The 27,962-nt window shown below is 43.3% G+C and overlaps 1 protein-coding gene across 6 annotated transcripts in view; it reads right to left on the bottom strand.

The window, feature by feature from the left end:
* KDM6A (lysine demethylase 6A) overlaps positions 1-27,962 on the bottom strand; it is a 176,396-nt gene that overhangs the window by 81,356 nt on the left and 67,078 nt on the right. For all 6 annotated transcript variants that reach the window (XM_056558175.1, XM_056558180.1, XM_056558181.1 and 3 more), the window contains exons 5-6: positions 13,719-13,777; positions 12,237-12,357 (exon numbers count right to left, since the gene is read on the bottom strand). In XM_056558175.1, coding sequence (XP_056414150.1) covers positions 12,237-12,357; positions 13,719-13,777 — 180 coding nt within the window. The remainder of the gene's footprint in view (positions 1-12,236; positions 12,358-13,718; positions 13,778-27,962) is intronic.

The raw sequence follows: 27,962 nt of genomic DNA, 5'->3' as shown, positions 1-27,962 counted from the left end.
ATATCTGGTGTCAATAACATCTATAACTATTATGGTGCGCAGTTGAAAATAATAAAATCCATTGTACCTTCAGTGAGGATCGCCAGCGAGACCCCAGTGAAACCACACAGGAAAGAAACCTAGCAAAATCTATTTACTATCAGACCTAGGCTTTTAAATAGTCATTACTGTAGAAGATACTGTAGACGGTATCACGATTCTCTGGTTTCAGATGTTTCCATGGTAACTGCTTAACGCAAAACCAAATGCTTCTGCATTCAGGAACAAATCACTTAATATGGGGGTTTACATGTTTTTGTGACAGCACAGAATAGGGTCGGAGCCTACAATGTAATAACACAGGTCCTAAAATAACTTATACTACAAACTCTGGGGTGAGACATACAATTTTAAAATATCACTTTTATTATGTTATAGGATGAAACACATAACCATAACTTAATAAACATTTATTTCTAAGTCATAGGATAATTTGACCGCAAAGTACTTGTTAAGCTGAGTGGATATAGATAAGAATCTACTCGTATTATCACTCTATTGCACTATATATGTATATTAATCCTTATCATACATGCGGTTTTAATGCATGATAAAAAATATATACCTAATGCAATTACATGTAGGAAAAGGATAAATAGAAAGTGGAGAAATGATAAAAGGTCAGTGGTACCAATATCATAGTTATGATGGCTAGTTAGCGCTTATGCCTATGCTCCCTTTTATTACCTATCATGTAATGTAGAAAATCCCTACACACACCTTTGGGGGGGGGGGGGGGGGTTGGGAGTGTTCAGGTATGTTGTCGTGGGGACGAGACACTTGTCCCTCGGCGAGAATATAGACCGGCAGCACTCTCCATAACAAGAGCACACCGCTGCATTATGCAGCTGTACGAAAATGGCCATATCGTGGTTCCATAAGAGATATGGAGGTTTCTGACCGTATCTATTACCTAATAGTAACATAAGGTTAAGTGGTAGCGATGGCATAAATGAATAGTCAGACAAAATCACACAAAGTAATAAACCGCAGCAGGTACAAAACACATAGCCAACACTACTGCATTAATCACTATTGTGTTATGAGTTTCACCTAAATTCAATACACTGGGTGCATACATTACAATTGCTCATTATCGCCCAAGTAAGATGAAATTATAAGGAAAAAATGACGCCATCAATTGCCTCTTAGAGGTAGTAACAGCAAAACAAGGTGACGCCACCAAATCAATAGATGCTTAACGGTAGTAACAGCAAAACACAGAGGTAGTACCGGCATAGGTAAGTATTCACACAGTATTAGACTGCACATGCATTAAAACCCCTGACATTTTTCTAGAAAATGTTGTATTTCTCACAGAAAAGGATTGCAGTAACACATGTTTTGCTATACACTGGTTTATTCCTTTTGTGAATAAACTAAAAAAGGAGGAAAAAAAGAAAATTGGACATAATGTCACAACAAACTCCAAAAATGGTCTGGACAAAATTATTGGCAAAATTTCACAATTGTGGAAAAACGACATTGTTTCAAGCATGTGATACTCCTTTAACCCCTTAAGGACTGAGCCCTTTTTCACCTTAAAGGGGTATTCCAGGCAAAAACTTTTTTATATATATCAACTGGCTCCAGAAAGTTAAACAGATTTGTAAATTAGCAGTTCATGTAGAAAAGAGTAACGCTGCACTCAGCACACTTGTCTTAGCCAGTAGAAAAGGTCTTCTTTATTCTTAAGCAGATAAAATCATGTTGACAGGTACAGCAGGGAGCGGGGAACACACGTGCGGGGGGGGGATATAAGATGGCGACAGACCGTTGCGTGCCCTCAACACTTCATCATGGCCTGATGAAGTGCTGAGGGCACGCAACGGTCCGTCGCCATCTTATATCCCCCCCCCCCCCCCGCACGTGGTGAAAAATCCCCAAATTTCATAAAAATTTTGCATTTTTCTAACTTTGAAACTCTCTGTAAGGAAAATGGATATTCCAAATAAATGATATATTGATTCACATATACAATATGTCTACTTTATATTTGCATCATAAAATTGACAAGTTTTTACTTTTGGCAGACATCAGAGGGCTTCAAAGTTCAGCAGCAATTTTCCACAACATTTTCAAAATCTGAATTTTTCAGGGACCAGTTAAGTTTTGAATTGGATTTGAAAGGCTTTCTTATTAGAAATATCCCACAAATGACCCCATTATAAAAACTGCACCCATCAAAGTATTCAAAATGACATTCAGTAAGTGTGTTAACCCTTTAGGTGTTTCATAGGAATAGCAGCAAAATGGAGAAAATTCAAAATCTTCATTTTTTTACACTCCTGTTCATGTAGACCCAGTTTTTGAAATTTAACAAGGGGTAAAAGTAGAAAAAGCCCCCCAAAATTTGTAACCCAAATAAGGAAATAACTCGTAGGTGGATGTCAAGTGTTCTGTGGGTGCATCACAAGGCTCAGAAGGGAAGGAGCGACAATGGGATTTTGGAGAGTAAGTTTTTCTGAAATGTATTTTTTTTTTTTTGGGGGGGGGGGGGGGGGCATGTCACATATAGGGAGCCCCTATGGTGCCAGAACAGCAAAAAAAACAAAAAAAAAACAACAACATGGCATACAATTTCGGAAACTACATCCCTCAAGGAACTTAACAAGGGGTCCAGTGAGCCTTAACACCCCACAGGTGTTTGACTACTTTTCCTTAAATTCGGATGTGTAAATGAATTTATTTTTTTCACAAAAATTCTGGTTTTCCCCCAAATTTTACATTTTTGCGAGGGGTTATAGGAGAAAATGCCACCCAAAATTTGTAACCCCATCTCTTCTGAGTATGAAAATACCCCATGTGTGGATGTCAGGTGCACTGCTGGTGCACTACAATGCCCAGAAGAGAAGAAGTTACATTTGGCTTTTGGAAAGCAAATTTTGCAGAATTTTGATGGTTTTGGGGTCATGTCGCATTTAGGAAGCCCCTATGGTGCCAGAACAGTGAAGAAAAAACACATGGCATACTATTTTGGAAACTACACCCCTCAAGGAATGTAACAAGGGGTACAATGAGCCTTAACATCCGACAGGTTATTGACAAATTTCCGCTAAAGTTGGACAGGAAAATTAAAAATTCGATTTTTTTCACTAAAATGCTGATGTCACCCCAAATTTTCCTTTTCACAAGGGGTAATAGAAGAAATGGGGTTACACATTTTGGGAGGCTTTTTCTCCAGAGTATGGAAATACCCCATATGTGGATGTAAAATGCTCTGCGGTCGAACTACAATGCTCTGAAGAGAAGGAGCGCCATTGAGCGTTTGGTGAGAGAATTTGGTTGGAATAGAAGTCTGGGGCCATGAGTGTTTACAAAGCCCCCATAGTGCCAGAACAGTGGAGAACCCCCACCCCCCACATGTGACCCCATTTTAGAGACTACACCCCTCACAGAATGTAATAAGGGGTGCAGTGAGCATTTACACCCCCCACTGGCGTTTGACAGATCTTTGGAACAGTGGGCTGAGCAAATGAAAATTTTAATTTTTCATTTTCACAGACCACTGTTCAAAAAATCTGACAGACACCTGTGGGGTGTAAATGCTCACTGCACCCCTTGTTACATTCTGTGAAGGGTGTAGTTTCCAAAATGGGGTCACATGTGGGGGGGTCCATTGTTCTGGCACTATGGGGGCTTTGTAAACACAGATGGCCTTCAATTTCTGACACATTCTCTCTCCAAAATCCCAATGGTGCTCCTTCTCTTCTGAGCATTGTAGGGCACCAGCAGAGCACTTTACATCCACAAATGGGGCATGTTCTTACTCAGAAGAAATGGGGCTACAAATTTTGGGGGCTTTTTTCCTATTCTCCCTTGTGAAAATGAAAAATGTAGGGTAGCACCAGCATTTTAGTGAAATTATTATTTTTTTATTTTTTTTATTTTCACATCCAAATTTAACGAAAATTTGTCAAACACCTCTGGGGTGTTAAGGCTCACTATAACCCTTGTTACATTCCGTGAGGGGTGTAGTTTCCAAAATGTAGTCACATCTGGGTATTTATTGTTTTGCGTTTATGTCAGAACCGCTGTAAATTCAGCTACCCCTGTGCAAATCCCCAATTTAGGCCTCAAATGTACATGGTGCGTTCTCAATTCTGAGCCATGTTATGTGCCCGCAGAGCACTTTGCGTCCACATGTGGGGTATTTCCGTATTCAGGAGAAATTGCGTTACAAATTTTGGGGGTCTTTTTGTTTACTTTTACCGCTTGTGAAAATTAAAAGTATGGGGCAACTCCAGCATGTTAGTGTAAATTTTTTTTATTTTTAACACTAGTATGCTGGTGGAGACCCCCAACTTTACCTTTTCATAAGGGGTAAAAGGAGAAAAAGCCCCCCAAAATTTGTAGTGCAATTTCTCCTGAGTACGGAGATACCCCATATGTGGACCTAAACTGTTTCCTTGAAATACGATAGGGCCCCGAAGTGAGAGACCGCCATGCGCATTTAAGGCCTAAATTGGGGATTTGGGATACTGGGAGTTGTTGTTTTTCAACAGCTAGAGGCTTTGTTTTGGAAACAGTGCCGTACAAGACCGTACAGGACTGTTTATGGGTAGGTGTATATGTAGTGTTTTACTTTTTATTTTGTGTCGGTGCAGTGTAGTGTTTTTAGGATACATTCACACGGTTGGGTTTACAGCGAGTTTGAGCTGAGTGAGTTTGAGCTGCGGCAGAAAATTTGCCGCATCTCAAACTTGAACCAGGAAACTTGCTGTAAACCCACCCGTGTGAATGTACCCTGTACAGTCACATGGGTGAGGCAAACCTCCAGCTGTTGCAAAACTAGAACTCCCAGCATGCACTGACACCATACATGCTGGGAGTTGTAGTTATGCAAAAGCTGGAGGCACATTGGTTGCAAAACACTGAGCGTTTGTTACTTAACTCAGTGTTTTGCAACCAGTGTGCCTCCAGCTAAACTACAACTCCCAGCATGTAAAGTCTCTCAGTGCATGGAAGTTGTATTTTTGCAACAGCTTGAGGCACACTGGTTGCGAAACACTGAGTTAGGTAACAAACTGTTTCACAACCAATGTGTCTCCAGCTGTTGCAAAATTGCAACAATCAGCATGCATTGACAGTCGAAGGGAATGCTGAGAGTTGTAGCTTTGCAACAGCTGGAGGCACACTGTTACAACTCCCAGCATGCCCTTTGGTAGTCTGTGCATGCTGGGAGTTGTAGTTATGCAACATTGAATGCACACTTTCTTAGAAAAAATGTGCCTCCAGCTGTTGCAAAACTAAAAATCCCAGCATGCACAGACTACCAAAGGGCATTTTAGGAGTTGTAGTTGGAACTCCAGCTGTTGCAAAACTACAACTCCCAGCATGCCCTTTGGCTTTGCATGCTGCGAGTTGTTGCTAAGCAACAGTAGGAGGTGAACAGGCCTCACCTCCTGTTGTATCCTGTCGCCGGGACCGCCGCTGCTGTATCCTGCCGCCGGGACAGATCCTGCTGATCCTGTCGCCACCACCAATCCTGAGGGGACTCCCACCAGACCAGGGCAAGGTAGGAGACCCCCCCCATCGATGCCGATCTCCGCTCCGATTGCCATCCCGATCACCGCCCAGCAGGTATGTGATTGTTCGGTCGTTCCGACCGATCAATCACGTGATCGTGAGGCGGCACCCGTGCCTCCTCACTCCTGCTGGGTATGGGTGAAGATCGTGACGTCACGATTCCGCCTCCGTGTGCTGTCATGCCCCGTCCCCTCAATGCAAGTCTCGCCCCCTCCCATAGATTTTAATTGAGGGGGCGGGGCATGATGGCACACGGGGGCGGAGTCGTGACATCATGATCTTCCGTTCCCGTGGTCGGGAGCCAGAATCTCCAGTGCTGCCGGAAGCAGATACAGGTGGGTGCTGCATGCTATATTGCAGGGATCCCCAGCGGCGGGAACTCCACGATCAGACATCTTATCCCCTATCCTTTGGATAGGGGATAAGATGTCTAGGGGTGGAGTACCCCTTTAAGCAGATCTGTCATGCCCAATATGCTACTCCATCTGTGGGCAGAGTGAAGAGCAGATCATTTTAGCCAACCATTACCTTGTGTGGAAGGCAAGCTACATATACCTTTTTGTCCAGAGTGCACCACCTAACAAGGGAACGTGTCAATTCTATGATCATGCTAAAATGTTAAAGCAGCAGTGCTGAGCTACCATATGAAAGCCTTCTCCATCCCACACAACCCATGATGTCATGGGGCGTTTAAAGAGTACCTGTCACCAAGTGTTCCTTGTGTAATTAGCCGTCACTTTCCTATTCACCTGCTTTTAAAATTATTAACATAAATATGTTTAAAATGTAATTAAAAAAATGGCCACTAGGCTGTTCTGTTCCTTGCCACAATTAAAGGGGTACTCAAGTGGATTTTTTTTTAATCAACTGGTGCCAGAAAGTTAAACAGATTTGTAAATTACTTCTATTAAAAAAAATCTTAACCCCTTAAGGACTCAGCCCATTTTGGCCTTAAGGACTCAGACAATTTAATTTTTACGTTTTCATTTTTTCCTCCTCGCCTTCTAAAAATCATAACTCTTATATTTTCAGCCACAGACTAGTATGAAGGCTTGTTTTTTGCGCGACCAGTTGTCCTTTGTAATGACATCACTCATTATATCATAAAATGTATGGCGCAACCCAAAAACACTATTTTTGTGGGGAAATTAAAATGAAAAACGCAATTTTGCTAATTTTGGAAGGTTTCGTTTTCACGCCGTACAATTTATGGTAAAAATGACGTGTGTTCTTTATTCTGAGGTTAAATACGATTAAAATGATACCCATTATTACTTACTTTTATATTATTGCTGCACTTAAAAAAAAAATCTAACTTTTTAACCAAATTAGTACGTTTATAATCCCTTTATTTTGATGACCTCTAACTTTTTTATTTTTCCGTATAAGCGGCGGTATGGGGGCTCATTTTTTGCGCCATGATCTGTACTTTTTTTTGATACCACATTTGCATATAAAAAACTTTTAATACATTTTTTATAATTTTTTTTTAAATAAAATGTATTAAAAAAGTAGGAATTTTGGACTTTTTTTTTTCCGTTCACGCCGTTCACCGTACGGGATCATTAACATTTTATTTTAATAGTTCGGACATTTACGCACACGGCAATACCAAATATGTCTATAAAAAAATTTTTTTTACGCTTTTTGGGGGTAAAATAGGAAAAACGGACGTTTTACTTTTTTATTGGGGGAGGGGATTTTTCACTTTTTTTTACTTTTACTTTTTTTTTTTTACACTTGAATAGTCCCCATAGGGGACTATTCATAGCAATACCATGATTGCTAATACTGATCTGTTCTATGTATAGGACATAGAACAGATCAGTGTTTTCGGTGATCTTTTGCTCTGGTCTGCTCGATCACAGACCAGAGCAGGAGACGCCGGGAGCCGGACGGAGGAAGGTGAGGGGAACTCCGTGCGGCGTTCTGAATGATCGGATCCCCGCAGCAGCGCTGCGGGCGATCCGATCATTCATTCAAATCGCGCACTGCCGCAGATGTCGGGACCTGTATTGATCCCGGCACCTGAGGGGTTAATGGCGGACGCCCGCGAGATCGCAGCCGGGATCAGCCATCAGCAGCCGGGATCAGCCACGCATGACACGGGCATCGCTCGGATGCCCGCGGTTATGCACAGGACGTAAATGTACGTCCTGGTGCGTTAAGTACCACCTCACCAGGACGTACATTTACGTCCTCTGTCCTTAAGGGGTTAATCCTTCCAGTACTTATTAGCTGCTGAAAACTACCGAGGAAATTATTTTCTTTTTGGAACACAGAGCTGTCTGCTGAATCATGAGCACAATGCTCTCTGTTGACATCTCTGTCCATTTTAAGAATTGTCCAGAGTAGGAGAAAATCCCCATAGCAAACATACTGTCAGCAGTGTGCACTGTGCTCGTGATGTCAGCAGAGAACTCTGTGTTCCAAATAGAAAATAATTTCCTCTGTAGTATTCAGCAGCTAAGAAGTACTGGAAGAATTAAGATTTTTTTTAATAGAAGTCATTTACAAATCTGTTTAAATTTCTGGCACCAGTTCAGTTGATAAAAAAAATAAAATTAAAGTTTTCCACCAGAGTACCCCTTTAATACAGTGAGTTCGGTCTCCTCCCTGCCTGGAGGGAGTCCAAACTCAGGAAGTGTTTCTCTGCACGGAGCTTTATTGACAGCTGCACAGAAAATGAAAGCTCCACAGACTCTCACAGAAAGCTGATCAGACTGAACGCTGCAGGAGAGCCTCACTGACAGCAACACAGACTGAAACCTGCACAGAGCCTGAGGTCTTCTATTCATCACAGCACTGCAACCCCCCTCCCCCCCCCCCCAAAGCAGGCTTCAGTGATGTCATGCCTGCTGGGAAACTTTTTAAGGGTGTATGCTGTAGGCTCAGGATCCCAGCCAGCGCCATACCCATCTGCTGAGGGCTTTTGCTAATAGCCAGAACTGAGTGTTGTCCAGTGTTTGCTATTTTAGATGTTTTAATGCCGATGTCATTTACAGTGGCTTTTGAACAGTGATGCTCCACATCATTGGCGTTCAGGCTGTCAAATGACATTGCTGGGAGTTATTGCCATGGCAGCCCAAGACATTCTGAAAGCCTTAGTATGTGTTGTAACCGAACTGCTCTTTCAGCCTGCCACAGGCTTGCAAAGTTTGATTCTTTTAGTAGATCGCTGATAGCACTGCTAAGCAATAGCATAAGATTATTCAGTGTTTGCAATCTGATGATTGCACGCAAAAGTATATAAAAAAAAAAAAATAATGTTTATACAAAAACACACTTTCCATTTTTTCACAAATAAACACACAAACATAACAGCATGCAGAGATTTCCAAACCATTAAAACAATGGGGGAGATTCATCAAAAGCTGTGCAGAGGAAAAGTTGACCAAAAGCAACCAGTTAGCTTTCTTTTTCATTTTTAAAGAGGCATCTGAAAAATAATAGAAGTGAACTGATTGGTTGCTATGGGCAACTGGTCAACTTTTACTCTACAGAGGTTTTGATAAATCTCCCCCAATGTTCATGACTCAATTAATGGCATAAATATTAACAAAAAATAGCAGAATTGCATGCTTTTGGTCACCTTTAGATCTCACAAAAAAATTGAATAAAGAGTGATCAAAAAGTAGCAAAAGTAGTAACGATAAAAGTTACAGATTGCAGCACAAAATGAACCCTCATACAGCTTAGTATATAGGGGTCAGAATAGGACAATCTTAAACAGACTTTGTTTAAAAAGTTTGACAGTCAATGGGCAGAAAATATGCATAAACAGTAAGGATGTGTGAACTGTTGACACGTGCAGGATCTGTAACATTTTGTGCAGCTGATTTTACTACCCATTGAAGTTAATGGGTAGTGAAATCTGCTGCAAAAAGTACGCAGCAGATCCTGTATGTGTAAATGTACCAAGAACTTATTTATATGTACAGTATCCTGTGCATTTGTGTATCCTGTGCATGGTACAGTATGCATGAATACACTCGAGGGTACATTCACATGTGCATATTTTTGCAGCTTTGATTTGACTTCAATGGGAAGCAAAATCTGCAGAAAAATGCACACACGTGAATGTACCCTAACAAAATCAACTTAACTACATTTCCACTGTGGGAGCGGACTGGCTTCTGCACTGTGGGAGCATGCCATAAAAGAAATATGGAATAGGTATAACTAACTCTACCAACTGCTGTAATGTATAAACTGTATATGTAAAAACAAAACTGATTAGACAAACGCACATCACTTGGTGTCCTTTCTGCAAAAGCTACTAAAAATACTATACACTGCCTCTATCATGCTAAAAGTATGCCTGACATACATTAATGGTCTATTCACACGTACAGTATGTGCAGATTTGATGCGCAGGATTTCCAGCTGTGTTCAGTCATTCAGCTTACATTGAAATCTGCAGCAGAAAATCCTGCACATTAAATCTGCACAGCATACTGTACGTGTGAATAGACCCTAACAAAGTACAGCTGGGATTCACAGTGATATTGCCAAAGGGAGGCCCCTTCTATTAATGGCAGTATTTAATGAGTTAAACAGATGAGGGCAGAAGATTTCCTGCTTAGAGTCAATAGTGCAGGAGTGTGGCTGTCCAACACAACACTTTTTTCTTTAACTGGTGAAAGATCAAGATCCTTGTGCAGTTAACGGGGTATGGCGAGGGCTCAAGCCCGCGTCATACTGGCCGGCCCTTGGCCCCCGGCTGATTCTTGTAGCTGAGGGCCGGCATTAATAGCCGACATGAGGCGATCGCCGCGTCCAGCTATTAACCCTTTAAGGGAGTTTACAAGTACCTTTAGACGCCGCTCTCTAAAGGTACTTGTAAACTCCCCCTGGTGGTCCAGTGGGCAGGACCAGGCTTTATCAATCGAGCGCAGAGCACACAGATCAATGTGGTTCTATGGAACCACACTGATCTGTATGAGCAATCAAATGATTCCTCCTAAAAGTCCCCTAAGGGTGCGTTCACACGTGCGCAGATTTAATGCACAGATTTGATGCGCAGATTTGATGCGCAGGATTTTCTGCTGCAGATTTCAATGTAAACTAAATGACTGAGCAACAGCTTCAAATCTGCAGTTACAAATCCTGCGCATCAATTCTGCGCAGGATCCTGTATGTGTGAACGCACCCTAAGGGGACTAAAAGTGTATATAAAAAAAAAAAAAGTTTAAACACACGAATAAACCCCTTCCTTATTAAAAGTTTAAATCCCCTCCTTTTCCCAAATTCCATATAAAAAATAAACATAAAAATAAACATGTGGTATCGCCACGTGCGTAAATGTCTGAACTATAAAAATATAAGGTTAATTAAACTGCACGGTCATGTAAAAAAGTTCCAAAGTGCAAAATTGCATATTTTTGGTCACTTTGTATACCCTAAAAAAATGTATAAAAAGTGATCAAAAAGTCAGATCAAAACAATCATGGTATTGATAAAGTAAGATCAAAGGGCAAAAAATTAGCCCTTATACTACCCCCTATACGGAAAAATAAAGTAATAGGGGTCAGAAGATGACACACAAATTTTGGTGCATGTAGTTATAATTTTTTTAAGTAGTAAAATAAAGAAAACCTATATAGATTTGGTATTACTGTAACCGTATGGACCTACAGAATAAATAAATGGTGTCATTTTTACCAAAAAGTGCTACATTTTTACCAAAAAGGCCAACTTGATACAGAAAGGGTTAAAGTATGTGTTTAGGTTAAATGTGCTGTATTTTGCAACCCATTGAATTTTTCTGTCAATTGCAGAGCCTTAGCAAGTACAGATGAAGTTTTCTTTACATTTATGCCTTTTACCGTACAGTATTAAACAATATATTTTAAATAGTTTGAACATTTTCACAAGCGGCAATAACACTTTTTTTATTTTTCTATTGTATAATGAGAAAAGGGGATGATTCATTTTTTTTTATTAGGGGAGAGGCTTTCATGTTTTGTTTTTTTTTACATTTTTTTTTTTTATTTCTTTTAAACTTTTTAAGTCCCTATGGGGGATTATATGAAGTTATTAGATTGCATGCACTGTTTAATGTTGCCCTCTAGGAGTTAAATATGAAAGGATGGAAATAAATGGTTGATTTATAAGACAGAAATACTCCATTTACTGCAGCAGGTCAATCACATAAATTAAAAAAGGAAACAAAGACCACATGCCATAAAAAAGTAATTCACTATAGAACAAGGTTTTTGCAAGATTCAGATCGGTAGTCAGCCACAGTTTGTCCGCTACATGCACAATGTAGACTGCTAGGCAGCTTGCCACCAACATGTACATTTCTTGCTCTTCAAATGTACTTAATCCATTTCAAAACAACTTCGGTAAAACATACAACCGTAAGTATATAAATATGTCAATAAAAGGTCAAACATTGGACCAAAATACCAACTTCAGAACTGCTGGAAGAGATTTATCAGCCTTTGTACAAAGAAACAATGAAGTATTTGCCTATTACAACCAATTACATAGCTTCTTTCATTTTTAAAAAGGTTTCTGAAAAATTAAAGCCGGAATCCGGTTGCTTTGGGCACCTGCTCCACCAATCCTTCGCACAAGACTTGATAAAGCTCCCCCACAGAGCAGTTTCCATCTCTACAAAAAGACTTCACAGTAGTGTACTATAAATTACTTTAAATTACCTTTAAACTTGACTCATAGTCCGTATTCACTTTGAACATAAGTCCAAGTCGTAAATGGATTTCCTTGGCGCGACAAAAGCCGGGATCGACGTAAAGCACTTCCTGAAATGCTCTAATTGCCCTAAAAAACAGAGTAAAAACTGAGCATGTTGTCATGTTAATGAAAATAGTACATAGTGATAGCTGATCACAGCCATTCTAGACATCTGTGAGACAATGAGAAGAGTAAATATCTCTTTGAATTACAGAGAACCTTGGGAATATCAACTCTTCAGTAAGGCAGAGAGATTATAACAATGCAAATAGCTTTGCAAAAAGGGTGAAAATGGTAACTAAAATATATGCTAAATGTTTAATATCTAGTTACAAAAGAATTCTTAAAGGACATCTGTAGTGGAATATAACTTATCCCCTATCCGAAGGATAGGGAATTATAGATCATGGGGGGTCCAAGTCTGGGGCCCCCCTGGACGGGGCAGCGGCAGAATGCTAGAAAGGGGCGTCCTGTCCCCGCATGACGCAGTGGCCGACACGCTGCCTCCATGTACCCCATAGAGATAGCGGCTCTCTGCTGGGGACGAAACTGCACTTCCTGCAGACAGCCGCGGCCCCAGTGCTCGGACCCCCCGCGATCTATAACTTGTCCCCTATCATTTGGATAGGGGATTAGTTATGTTGCGCTGGAGTACTCCTTCAAGTCAGAACACCTGGGGGTGTTGCCAGAACAAGAAGAGGTTTAGGGTACTGGGGGGGGGGGGGGGGGGTCTCCTGTAAATTTTGATTTATCAAATGCAGATGCCCATCAGAATGCAGCACACATAGGGCCAGTATATGTTAATTTTCTACCATGGCAGGAAACAAGTCAACATGCTGACATTTGGTAATACACACATATTATGCTATAGATTTTCTGCCTAAATTTGTGGGAGGAAATCTTCAGCAAATTTCTATTAAAGCAGTGGATGAAGAACCCCTTCATGCACTGCAAAAAAAACAGAATGGAAACTGACCAATGGTGTGGAATTAAAATCCATGGGACTAGTCCCTTTGGGTATAAGCATTTTACCACAAACTCTCTCGCAGTGGAGAAATCTGAGTAGTTCATCTACATATAGTCAACCTTAGACTACAGTAAATTCTTACATACACAGCATTATTTAGATGCCATCACATGTACTAGAGATGAGCGAACTTACAGTAAATTCGATTTGTCACGAACTTCTCGGCTCGGCGGTTGCTGACTTTTCCTGCATAAATTAGTTCAGCTTTCCGGTGGGCTGGAAAAGGTGGATACAGTCCTAGGAAAGAGTCTCCTAGGACTGTATCCACCTTTTCCAGCCCACGGGAGTACCTGAAAGCTGAACTAATTTATGCAGGAAAAGTCATCAACTGCCGAGCCGAGAAGTTTGTGACGAATCGAATTTACTGTAAGTTCGCTCATCTCTAACATGTACAAATAAACTTTAAGGCTTAAAAACCTACCAGTGAAATGCATTGTAATGGAAGTAGACCAATCCAAGGCCATAAAGAAAGGCAGCATTCTGAAAAACAATAGGATTTATATTAAATGGAAATGCATAAAACCATCCAAACAAACATGGACGAAAAAAATTAATAAATGAAAAGTATCACATATCCGATCACCTGCTACTGACATATATTCCTTTTTTTTAAATAAGTTTTCCTTTTCTATTGTATTTTATTATATTTTTGTGCAGTACATGAAGGCAGTCATTGTGTGAGTTCATAGATATGTTTAACCAAGAGGTTCCAGGTTCCTATAACTTTATGGGTGAGCTCTCTTGGCATTCTTGTAGCATGTACGAGGTCACTGTGCAGCAGTATTTAGTGGGGCAATGGTAAGCTTTGCCCACCACATATTGTGAATGGTGGATTCTGTAATGTAAATAAGCATCTGTAGTACTTTGGCAGTTACGTTAAAGGTACCTAACCATATGCTGCAGTATACTCACTTGCATTATGCCAACTTAGTCTAGTATGTCACTTTTGGCTCTGTTATGTCCCCTCAATGATTATCTACGATTTCTTTGTGGTATAGAAAAGATCTACAAAATACACTTATGTATCACATAAAAAAAATCGTACAAGAACATATACTTTTTCTACCCACAGAAGTATATAAGTGACATATGGTGAGCTATTGGTCTACACGTGTATACATTTAAAATGTGTACTTTTTATGGCTTTACATACTTAGAATTATGTAATTGTACCTAAATGAATGCAACATTTAGCCAAATTGGTATCATTTGGTATGCAATATGGGATACAAGTGTAAATATACCCTAAGCTCTCATGTGTGATCCTGCCTGGGATGAAGATGATAAAAAGTCAGCACCAGGAAAGTGATCTGTACAGAGCAGGAAGCTTATCACATAAGGCTAAGTGGTTAGAGTAGAAGAGCAAGGTTTCAGGATTTCGTTTTTTGCTTTTTAAAGACAAAATGATAGGCGAAAAATATCACCCAAAGTTAAAAGGAAATCTGTCACCTGCACTAACCTAACCTTTTAAAATAAAAAACAATTGAATTGTTATATTTCATATAATTGTTTTTATCTCTCTCAATATATCTACATACACTGGTATGTTTCAATTTTGTATTTATTTTTAATATGTATATAATATGTATTTTTTGTGTGAATTTTGCAATTTGTGTGCAAGTACACATGAAGGGTTAATGCAGTTCCGTCTATATATACCCACTTTAACATGCCTGATGAAGCAAATATCCTGTGAAATGTGTTGCATGATGTCCTTTCCAATAGTGTTCCCAGAACCTGCTTTTGATCCCACCGTATTTGGAGGAAGTTTCTGGATTATGGTGAGGAGGGCAGTAGGGATTCACACACACACCTTATCTAAAGTTATACTCTGCTGGTGTAACTTTCCTTGGTAAGAACCCCCTACTATAGAGTCGTGTCTGTTTTTCTTTTCATCAGCACCACCTGTCTGTAGCGGTAGTTTAGTGCAGGTGACAGGGATGAAAGATTTTTTAAAGCGAATCTGTCTTCATCATCATCAGCACTAACCTATTAGCATAGGCTTGTAGTGCAGGTGATTCTAATAATGGTACTTAAAGGGGTACTCAGTTCCCCTGCTTTCGGATCTCCGCTCCCCAGTGTCCGGAAGTTATTGTTCCGAACGATGTGTGCGCGGGCTTCTGTGTTCAGGGCCGCCCCTCATGACGTAACGTCACGCCCGCCCCCTCAACGAAAGTCTATGGGAAGGGGATGATAAAGTGAATAAAGTACAGGTAAATCCAGGTGATTTATTCTACAATTGTCATTAACTTATAGGCCGACATTTATTATTGTCTTTAGACTGTTTTTGTGTCTCGAAAAGGCGCAAAAAAAGCACAAGCAGGGTTTATTTGCTTCTTTTGGTTTACACATTTCTGCTGATTTTGAGTTGCAATCCACCGATTATGGCAATACACATGATATGGAAGGGATTTATGAACTGCGCCTTTTGTGATAGATCAACGGTATCCTCATATTAGTGCTGTTTGAGCACATGAGCAATACCAGTGTCTTTTGGATGCACGCTTATCACAAAGACAACAATTAGCTCATATGTTTTAAATGATTTAATAAAATCGAGTTTTAGGGGGGTTTCTAGTTTAGGGCTAACCCCTTGGGGGGTGACCCCTAAAGGTTGTAGTAAGGTGCAAAAAAGGCGCAGAGACACTGAAAAGTCTCTAAAGTACACCAGCCCAGACTTAGCTTTTTGGTGTATGTGAAGAGAGAAATTTTAGAAAATGTATGAAATGCTCTGACCATTTAATAAATTTGGTGCTCCTACATATAAAAAAAAAAAAAAAAAAAAAGGTGTAGAACTATGCTTCACTTACACCTACAATGATAAATGCCACACATAAGATCTACAGAAAGTCTGTGTAGAACTATTATCTGCCACTGAATGGGGGAGGATGTTGGCCTTAGTCTACAAAAAGACTAGGCAGAATGGAAGAATAAGTAGATTTCGGAGGATCCATTGGGGGACACAAACCGTGGGTATATGCTGCTGCCACTAGGAGGCTTGACACTTGGCAACAAGAAAAATCTGCTCCTCCCAGCAGGATATACCCTCCCACAGGCACCTGAGCTAATCAGTTTAGTCCCAGAGCAGTAGGAGAGGACCGACCGGTAAAGAAAAAACAAACTGAGGAAACCACAGAATAAAAATTAACTGAAACCACCCTCAGACAGGCATCAGAACCAGGAACACCAGAAAAAAAGGGTGGGTGCTGTGTCCCCCAATGGATCCTCAGACAAAGATTTTACGGTATGCATAAAAATCTACTTTTCTCGGTCGGCTCCATTTGGGGGGGGGACACAAACCGTAGGATGTACCAAAGCAGTCCCCGGGGTGGGCAAAAAATGTAAGCAACTTAGGTGAAAGGCTGGACCACAGCCGCCTGCACCACCTTGCGGCCCAGACCAGCATCAGCAGATGCAAAGGTATGTACCTGGTAAAACTTTGTAAACGTGTGCAAGGACGACCAGTTGGCAGCCTTACAAATGTTCAAGGCCAAAGCCCTGTTGTGCGGAGCCCAGGAGGCCCTGACAGAACGAGTGGAATAAGCCGAGACCCTGAAAGGGGAAGTCTTCCCCTTGCAGCAGTAAGCTTCCGAAATGGCAGAACGGATCCGCCGTGAAAAGGTCTCTTTCGAAGTAGGAAGCCCCTTACGACGACCCTCCGTAAGGACAAAGAAGGAGTCACTCTGGTGAAAGGAAGACGTGACTGAAAGGTAAATCGTAACAGCCCAGACCGCATCAAAAACCATGAAGCAAACGTTCCCTGGAATGAGATGGAGCAGGACAAATGGATGTCCTCATTTAGGTGAAAGGCGGAGACCACCTTAGGCAAGAAGTACGGGACCGGACGAAAAACAACCTTGTCCTTGTGTAAGACCAGGTAGGGAGAACGGCAGGAGAAAACTGCCAGCTACGAAACTCTCCTAATGGAAGTGACAGCAATGAGGAAGGCCACCTTCCGGGAAATGATACCAAGAGGAACATCCTGGAGAGGTTTGAAGGGAGTACCCTGTAGGGCACTGAGAACCAAATTTAGATCCCAAGGTGGAGTAGGGGATCTGAAAGGCGGAGCCGCATGAGCAACACCCTGCAGAAAGTTCCGGATGTGAGGATCGGATGACAGGGGATGCTGAAAGAGAGAGAGACGAAACTTGTCCCTTAAGGGAACTGATAGCCAAGCATTGTTCCAGCCCCAATTGTAAAAAGGAAAGAAGTCTTGGGAGGGAGAACGTAACTAGAGAAAAGGAGTGAGATTCACACCAATGAAAATAAGACCGCCAAGTACAGTGGTAAATCCTCACAGGAGGGCTTGCACTCCTTGATCACAGTGCGAACTACTTGGGGAGAGAACCCCCTGGCCCTCAGAACCGTGGTCTCAACTGCCACGCCGTCAAATGCAACGACTAAACTGCAGTGGCAAAGGGGACCCTGAGAGAGCAGGTCGGGACAAACTGGGAAGCACAGTGGCACGTCGTCCACTAGATGAACTACGTCGGCGTACCACGCCCGCATGGGCCACTCCAGAGCCATGAGAATGGCGGGGACGCCCTCTGCTTTTAGCTTCCTCAGGACCCTGGGAAGGAGAGGAAGAGAAGCTAAGAGATAGGGGAGGGCGAAGTGTGACCAGGGAAGCACCAGGGCGTCCACGGCTAGGGCCAAGGGATCCCAGGACTTCGCCACAAAGCGAGAAACTTTCTGGCTGGGGGGGGGGGGGGGGGCAAATAGGTCAACATCCTGGGAGTCCCAGAGGTTGCAGATTTCTGCAAACGCTTCTGGATGAAGAGACCACTCACTGGGGTCAGCTGTGGAGCAGCTGAGAAAGCCCGCCTCCCAATTTTTCACGCCTGGTATGTAAATCACCGAGATGGAGGGAACTCTGAGCTCCACCCAGAGAAGGATCTTGGAAACCTCGGCCATTGCCACTGAGCTGCAGGCGCCGCCCAGATGATTGACATACGCCACAGCTGTGGAGTTGTCCGACTAACCGGACGGTCTTGGAGAAGCAACTCCCAATGGGGGAGGCAAAGGTAGATTGCCCTGAGTTGGGGAGAAGAACTTCCCGGTAGGAAAAACGAAAAAAAACGATCCCTTGCAAAAGTAGTAAACTCGATCCGATAGCCGTTGGAAACGACATCTTGGACCTTAGAGTCCTGCACGTGGGTGGACCAAACATCCCGGAAAAGGGACAAATGCCCTCGCACCCAAGAAGAATCTTCAGGTGGGAGCATCCCTCCAGGCAGAGGGAGGCTTACAAACGCCCGAATTGGCCGCAAAATGGCCGGAATGGTTATCCGATTTCCAGGAAGGATGGGTCTTGAAAGAAGGAGCCTTCTTCTCCTGTGAGGGTGCTGGTCTGGTCACCCTACTCGAGCCATAGGACCGAAAAAAGGACCAGAAGGAGGTCGACTTCCTTCGGGAGGCGGTACAGTGAGACATTCTGTGGTATTAAGGAGCTCTTACCTCCAGTACGCCTCAGATTATCTCATCCAGGCGTTTCCCAATAAGTCGAGACCCGGTAAAAGGAACCTCAGTGAGAGATTTCTTGGAAGCGGTATCAGCGTCCCAGGCCTTGAGCCACATGGAACGATGAAGTGCCACTAGATTACCTGTGGCAAAAGCTGTACAACAGGCTGACTGCCTAGAAGCAGAGCACAAAGTCTCCAGCATTTGAGAGTTGAAGTGCAAGATCCGCCAAATCTTCCGAAGGGGCCCTGGACAAAATGCCCTGGCGGAGTTGAGAAGCCCAGACAGAAAGGGCTTTTGACACTTAAGCAGAAGCAAAGGTAGGAAGTAAAGATGAACCTGCTGCTTCAAAGGCGAATTTCTCCAGATTTTCAATCCTCTTGTCCGCCGGCTCCTTAAAAGACGCTGCATTCGCCAAAGGCAGAGTAGTTGCCTTTGACAGGCGGGAAACCGAAGGATCCACGGTTCGTGGAAATGTCCTTCTTGCAATGATGTCCTCGGCAAAAGGAAACTGTGCCTGAACCTTCTTAGTCCCTTAAAAGCATGTCAGGATGCTTCATGCTGTTTCCAGTAAGGTGTCAAATTCAGCAGGAGAGCTGAAAACCTTAGGAGAGGGACGGGAGCGGTGAAAGCAAACTTCTGGAGCTGGGTCCGAAGTTCCTGGGTCCTCTAGGTGAAAGGTATCCCTGATGGCCAAGACTAAGTTGTCTACCATGCCGGTTCGGTCCACTAAGTCAGAGGCAGAACCTGATTCCACATCTTCCTGTTCCCCAGGAGATGGGAGCGGGTGGAGGCAGCCTTGGATGTAGGTGAAATAGACCTGGTACACAAATCTGGAGAACTAGGGCGGCGAACAGGAGAGCGACCCTGAGATCAGGTGCGCTTCCGGAAAACCAGGAAAGAGGAGCGAGAACTATGAGGAGAGCGCCTGTCCTGAGTTCCGGAGAGGAACCCGAAGAGACCACCCTAGGGCGCTTTAGAGATCGCCCAAACATATGATCAAGGGAGCGATAGCGCTAACCTAAGGAGAAGGGGGGTAGAGCCACCAGCAGACTGAACCTCATTGGCGAAAATTGACCCTCCCCCTGCAGCTGAAAAGCCATAGTGCAAGGATTCCCACTGAAATGCCAGCTGGCGGGGATTGGGCGGAGCTGAGTGCCGTGGAACAGTAGGGCTGTAAAAATGCCCCATAATAATGTCAAACAAAGCCTACACCACTGATTATGTCCCCTCCATCAGAATGGTAGAGCATGACGTCACACGCCGCCGGCCCTGTGGTCGTCTGTAATCAGACCCGGAGCGAACACGCTCAGGGGACTGATTACAAACGGGGTGCCGCGTGCAAGATCACTGGGGTCCCCAGCAGCGGGACTCCCGCGATCAGGCATCTTATCCCCTATCCTTTGGATAGGGGATAAGAGGTCTAAGCACCGGAGAACCCCTTTAACCTTGCTTCAGGCAAGCAGGGCAGGAACGACCTCCCCCTCTAAAGTTAAAACACCTGAACTCAGGGTGTATGGAGCAGGCTCCTGACTCAAACCCACCCTATACCTGGTGGCCCCTAGCCGATTTCAGTATTTGGGTGCCGCCACTAATAGCCGGCATGCAGCGATCGTGGTGGCCGGCTATTAACCCAAAGCTGACAGAGGCGTTTAAAGGGATCTTCTATCCATCCCTGGTGGTCTAGTGGGGTGGATCGAGCACTCACACAGCCCAGTATATGGAAAAAATAAGGGGGTCAGGAAAAAAAAAAGTTCTTAGAAATTTTTTTAATTAGTAAAACATGACAAACTAAAATTTGGTATTGCTGTAATCAGGCCGGCCTAAAGTATCAAAATAACATGTAAGTTTGACCACAAGGTGAATGGCATAAAAAAAGAAAAAAGAAAACCCCTAAATTAGCAAAATCAGTTAAAATTTTTTATTTCTCCTCAAATATATATATTTTTTTAAACGAAAGTGCAAAAACTAAAGAGCTTATTTACATACTATTTTGAGTGAAATTATTGTGTCTACCAGGACAAGTGGATTTTCATGAAGGACAAGTAGATTGTGTTCCGTTTTAGTCCCTTGGACAAGTTTTCTTTTTTCTTTTCTTTTTTTCTTATTTCCACACCCCTGGTATGTCAACAGAAGATTTAAACCAATGAGGAGCTGGTGGCTTAACTAATTCCCTTTCTTTTAATAAAAGGATCTATTAGTGCTGGGCGGTATACCGGTATGAACCGGATACCGTATTTTTTTTCTCCCACGGTATGGATTTTAGCCCATACCGCTATACCGGTCGGGCCCCTCCCCCACCCTCCGGATGAATTGTAGAGCCCAGCGCAGCTAATCCATTTACTGTGTCCCCGCGAGCACGATCAATCCCCACCGCTAGTGGAGTCCCTGTGCCCACTAGAGGTGTCAAATGTGCCCCCCGCGAGGGCTACCGTCCCCGCTAGCGGGGTCCCTGTGCCCACTAGAGGTGTCAAATGTGCCCCCCGCGAGCGCTACCGTCCCCGCTAGCGGGGTCCCTGTGCCCACTAGTGGTGTCAAATGCGCCCCCCCCCCCCGCGAGCGCTGCCATCACCGCTAGCGGTGTCACAAGAATTCCGACCGCGGCTCTGTTCCCCGTCCCTTTCAGCTCTTAGGGTACGGGAACAGATTTAAAAGCCTCGCGCGCAGCTAACGTAGTACTGCGCATGCGCAGTACTACGCAAATAGCGTGGGGCTAACGCTAGGCTCCTAGCGCTGCCTACGTTAGCCCTACGCTAGCTGCGCGCGAGGCTTTTAAATCTGTTCCTGTACCCTAAGAGCTGACAGGGACGGGGAACAGAGCCGTGGTCGGAATTCTTGTGACACCGCTAGCGGTGATGGTAGAGCTCGCGGGGGGGCACATTTGACACCGCTAGTGGGCACAGGGACCCCGCTAGCGGTGATGGTAGCGCTCACGGGGGGCACATTTGACACTGCTATTGGACACAGGGACCCCACTAGCGGTGATGGTAGTGCTCGCGGGGGGCACATTTGACACAGCTAGTGGGCACAGGGACCCCGCTCGCGGGGGGGGGGGGGGGGGGGGGTATGGCGGCCAGGCGGTAATACCGTGATACTGCGATAGTAAAAAAAAATACAGCGATATTAATTTTAGGCCATATCGCCCAGCACTAGGATCTATAATGTGTTCAGTCCGCATTCTATGAGCATCTAGGGCTAAATCCAGCAAAGAGGAGTAAACTGTACAGTACAATCTGCATATCATTTCACAACTAATCGGTCTTTAGAATGTACTGTGGAAGCCTATTAACCCACTTTATTCAAAATCAGCTAGCAAATGGCTAATTCTTCTTTTGGGATGTTTAAAAAAAAAGTGCAAAATTTATGTTTTGTAAAAAAAAATGCTAAGAAAAAGTGGGCCATTTAGTTGATCCATTTAGTGCGTCATATTTTCTGGCAAGGTGACAGCACAGGAGTGTGACTGATGTGTGATTCATGCTGTAAATAATCAACACTAGTAATCTAGAGAGATGATTGCCTTTTCAGTAGAAAGGCTTGTGTGACATTCACTGTTCTGCTATGTTATAGACTTCAGAATCTGATTTTCTAGCATTATGTGTATTCGAGTGCAGGCACTCCAGCTAACAATGGGAAATCAAAGGGAATTCAAGTCTAATCAGTAAATTCCTGGGATATTAGGTACATTTACAAACACTGCTCGGCTCCGCTCATTAAGGCATATCATTAAAATGATTGATTTAACCCATTCCAGGCCAGCAACACAGACTACGGTTTTACCCATAAAGAGACTGTTCATAGATAACACTTCAGAGCCCACAACCACTAGATATTATGTAGCTAGTAAACTTGTGAAAAATTACAAAAAAATAAAATTAAAAAAAGGCTTGGATTATTGCTGCGAAATACAAAATTGTCTTCAAAGCAATATTAAAAATATTTTATGCAAAGTGTTTCTCAGTTTTGGGAACAACAATTCCACACCGTCACAGATGTAAATGGCAATGTATATGTAGGGCACTAATCACATCTGTAAACATATTTCAACACTTGGTCTGAGAAACTTTCTGCCACACTCTAGTTTACATTTCACAGGCCAAAACAGAGTACTAATGCACATAAGTGGTTTAAGAAGTGAAATGTAAGGATTTTCAAAGCTCCGATGCCCTTCTCACAAACAGAAGAACTTTTTATTTTCTTTAGTGCTTAACAACATGTAAAAATGACTTGTGTATTAAATATGTAATCCTATCTCCAGATTATCATCTCCTATACTAAGAATAGGGGGGGGGGGGGGGAATTTTGATCAATGGGACTCTAAATGCTGAATGCCCCTTTCATTTGGGGGAACATGTTTTCATGATCGGTGGGGGTCTGAATGGTGGCACTGAAGCCGGCATCAGCTTGTTATCCCCAACCCTCTGGACAAGAAAAAAAAGTTTTGGAGATGAAGAAATCCATTAAGACAACACTTTATTGGGGGTCAGGGGTTTGTTTGCTTGTTTTAGTACCACTATGACAATGCTGGCTACCCGTGCACTACAACATTGTGTAAGATTTTATTTATTTTTTTTCTCCTCTCACAATCCTCTTGTATCACTTGCATAAAAAAAATGTGCAGTTAAAAAATATAGGGAAAACAAAGCTGTCCTGTGTACATAATTTACATATGGATTTGTCAGACCAAGCCCTCTATATTAGGCCAGTGTTTCCCAAACTGGGTCTTGCAGCTCAGGGATGTGGAAATCCTATCGCCCAACGCACGGGACAAGTAGTTTTGGGCGCCGGGCAGGTGAATTTTTTTTATAGATTAAGCCCTGTATCGGGCAAGCAGGGACAGACCGACTTCCCCCTTATTTTTCATTAATGCCGGTGTGAGGCGCAGGAGCGGATGCAAGTCTGCACCTCACACATGCGCTCAGGGTGTATTGAGGGGGCGGCGGCCCCCAGCTGATTTCAGTAGCCAGGGGCCGCTGCTCAGAGAACCCCAACCCCCCCTCCCCCCCCCCCGTGTGAGGTGAGATTTCCGAACCAGCCCGTGCAGTCTGTCCTCCTTCACACATAAATCCTCCCCAGCCCCCTGCAGTGCGTCCTCTCCTCTCCTCTCCTCCCCCCCACCCCTACTCTGTGTTTTTCCCGTGCAAACTTGCAGCCTCTCCCTGGTAGATTAGGTCCTGTGGAGACAGAGCAGGGGGAGGGGAAGGGGGATTGAGCCGTGTGCGGGGGAGGGGAAGGGGGATTGAGCCGTGTGCGGGGGAGGAGCTGTGTACAGAGCTGTGTTCGTTCTCGCACTCCCCCTGCTTCTTGTGTAATATAAAGCAAGGGTGTGAGGCTCAGGTGAGGAGGCCGAGGGTGGTTGTATATGTATGTAATGTATAATTAGGGGGGCGGTGTATCAGCGGCGGGTGTATGTATGGTGTGAGTGTATGTGTGATGCGTGTATGATGTCTGTTTATGTGTGATGCGTGTATGATGTCTGTGTATGTGTGATGCGTGTATGATGTCTGTGTATGTGTGATGCGTGTATGATGTCTGTGTATGTGTGATGCGTGTATGATGTCTGTGTATGTGTGATGCGTGTATGATGTCTGTGTATGTGTGATGCGTGTATGATGTCTGTGTATGTGTGATGCGTGTGTGATGTCTGTGTATGTGTGATGCGTGTGTGATGTCTGTATGTGTGATGCGTGTGTGATGTCTGTGTATGTGTGATGCGTGTGTGATGTCTGTGTATATGTGATGCGTGTGTGATGTCTGTGTATATGTGATGCGTGTATGATGTCTGTGTATATGTGATGCATGTATGATGTCTGTGTATGTGTGATGCGTGTATGATGTCTGTGTATGTGTGATGCGTGTATGATGTCTGTGTATGTGTGATGCGTGTATGATGTCTGTGTATGTGTGATGCGTGTATGATGTCTGTGTATGTGTGATGCGTGTATGATGTCTGTGTATGTGTGATGCGTGTATGATGTCTGTGTATGTGTGATGCGTGTATGATGTCTGTGTGTGTGATGCGTGTATGATGTCTGTGTATGTGTGATGCGTGTATGATGTCTGTGTATGTGTGATGCGTGTATGATGTCTGTGTATGTGATGCGTGTATGATGTCTGTGTATATGTGATGCGTGTATGATGTCTGTGTATATGTGATGCGTGTATGATGTCTGTGTATATGTGATGCGTGTATGATGTCTGTGTATATGCGATGCGTGTATGATGTCTGTGTATATGCGATGCGTGTATGATGTCTGTGTATGTGTGATGCGTGTATGATGTCTGTGTATGTGTGATGCGTGTATGATGTCTGTGTATATGTGATGCGTGTATGATGTCTGTGTATATGTGATGCGTGTATGATGTCTGTGTATATGTGATGCGTGTATGATGTCTGTGTATATGTGATGTGTGTATGATGTCTGTGTATATGTGATGTGTGTATGATGTCTGTGTATATGTGATGTGTGTATGATGTGTGTGTGATGTCTGTGTAAATATGATGTGTGTATGATGTGTGTATGATGTCTGTGTATATGTGATGTGTGTATGATGTGTGTATGATATCTGTGTATATGTGATGTGTGTATGATATCTGTGTATATGTGATGTGTGTATGATATCTGTGTATATGTGATGTGTGTATGATATCTGTGTATATGTGATGTGTGTATGATATCTGTGTATATGTGATGTGTGTATGATATCTGTGTATATGTGATGTGTGTATGATGTCTGTGTATATATGATGTGTGTATGATGTCTGTGTATATATGATGTGTGTATGGTGTCTGTGTATATATGATGTGTGTATGGTGTCTGTGTATATATGATGTGTGTATGATATCTGTGTATGTATGATGTGTGTGTGATGTCTGTGTATATGTGATGTGTGTATGATGTCTGTGTATATGTGATGTGTGTATGATGTCTGTGTATGTGATGTGTGTGCTGTCTGTGTATATATGATGTGTGTATGTGTGATGTGTATATGTTGTCTGTGTATGTAAGATGTCTGTGTACATATGATGTGTGTATGATGTCTGTGTATATATGATGTGTGTATGATGTCTATGTGTGTATGTAATGTATGATGGGGCAGTGGCGGGTGTATGTATGACGTGTGCATATGTATGGTGTATATGTATGGTTTGAGTGTATGTGTAATGTGTGTATGATGTCTGTGTGTGTGTGTGTATGTAATGTATGATGGGGGGCAGAGGCGGGTGTATGTATGATGATGTGTCTGTATGTAATGTATAATATAGGGGTCAGTTGCCCAGTGTATGTATATGTGTGTGTATGTATGTATGTATGTATGTTTTGTACAGGGGCGGACTGACAAGTGCTGCTGCCAGTTGTGCTAATTTTATTTATTTTTAGTGGTTTCTGGCCACCCGCACTAAATTGCACCACTAGAATCCCGCCCCCTTCTTACTCGCCCAACGACCAAGAGCCCCACGGATGCATGCAAACACGCCGAACCAAAACTACAACTCCCAGCATGTTGCACCATAACCTAAACTGTAGAACTATAAAGTGCAACATGCTGGGAGTTGTAGTTTTGGTTCGGGTCAGCTGCAGAGCCATAGGCTGCATCAGGACATGCTGGGTGTTGTAGTTACTAACTGTAATTCCCAGTATTCCTTGACACAGCCTATAGCTGTGCAGCTGACACAAACCAAAACTACAACTCCCAGCATGTTACGCAATAACATTAACCATAGAGTGCAACATGCTGCAACACCCACACAACCATAGGCTGTATTAGGGCATGCTGGGTGTTGTAGTTATCTAGTAACTAAATGCAACTTCCAGCATTTTCTGACACAAATTAGAGTAAATAAAGTGCACCACACAAACTGGAGAAGCAGTTTGAGACATGCTGCGATCACCGTGGCCGCTATTAAACCATTAGATCACCGCTGTCTAAGTTGACAGCAGTGTCTAAAGGGATCTTATATCCATCCCTGATGGTCTAGTGGGGGGAATTGTACTATTTTGGTTGAAATTATTTCATCTACCAGGACAAGTGGATTTTCTTGAGGGACAAGTAGATTGTGTTCCGCTTTAGTCCCTTGGACAAGTAGTTTTTTTTTTTGTTCTTTTTTAATTTCCACCCCCCTGCAGCTGTTCTAAAACTACAACTACCTACATGCTGACAGTCTGACTGTCCAGGTATGTTGGGAGCTGTAGTTTTGCAACATCTGTAAGCTCCCAGTTGGGCAAACATTGCATTACCTGTCCAAATAAAACCAAGCTAGTGTGAGCTAAAACACCCAAGGAAAGGAAAAGCCCCCTTTAATTTTCAGGATAACGGGGCTTCATACTTATGGCATGTCCTGTGTGAGGGTTGTCGGCACATCCACAGTGTAAAATACCCTATGGATACATCCGGCGTGACTCTGCCCTTAGTGTTTTATATGACCAATGTCATATTTAGAAGCATATGGAGCACACAACATTTTGAAACAAGAGACCACAAACCAAAATTCAGAAAACGGCTACAAAATGTCATATAGGAATCTAGCCTAGTACATAGTATAATATTCTAGTACATAGTATAACACAGAGACTAAGAGAACCAATAAGCGCTTCGGGCCCGGAATAGAGACGTTGCCTTGATGAGGACGTCCCTGTGCTCATGAACGTCCCTGTGCGTCGTCGTCAAGGCAATGTGACTATTCCAGGGCCGGGCCCGAAGCACGGAGAAGAGGCCCCCACGGTGAAGATGGACAGCCCGGAAAGACAATCCCTCCGCACCAGACTGTCCCTGCAGCACAGATGGCCCGGACCAGCGCACCCTAACGTCCCGCCGAGCAGAGGTGAGTACAGAACTAAAGGGGGTGAGAGGGAGGGGGTCTGTTGTCGAAGGCCGCAGTGGTCTTCAACCTACGGACCTCCAGATGTTTCAAAACTACAACTCCCAGCAAGCCCGGACAGCCGATGGCTGCCCGGGCTTGCTGGGAGTTGTAGTTTTGAAACATCTGGAGGTCCGCAGGTTGAAGACCACTGAGGGCGGAGAGTTCACTCCAGTATAAGCCGAGGGGGGTGTTTTCAGCACGAAAAATCGTGCTCAAAAACTCGGCTTATACTCGAGTATATACGGTAAATCTTATATTTCCATTCCCAGACCCAAATGAGGGTTTGTTTGTTGCATGACCAGTTGCACTTTTGTAATAACATCACTCATTTTACCCAAAAAATG

The sequence above is a fragment of the Hyla sarda genome, chromosome 2, assembly GCF_029499605.1.
Source record: "Hyla sarda isolate aHylSar1 chromosome 2, aHylSar1.hap1, whole genome shotgun sequence".
NCBI lineage: Eukaryota > Metazoa > Chordata > Amphibia > Anura > Hylidae > Hyla > Hyla sarda.
This window is presented reverse-complemented; position numbering and strand designations above follow the sequence as displayed.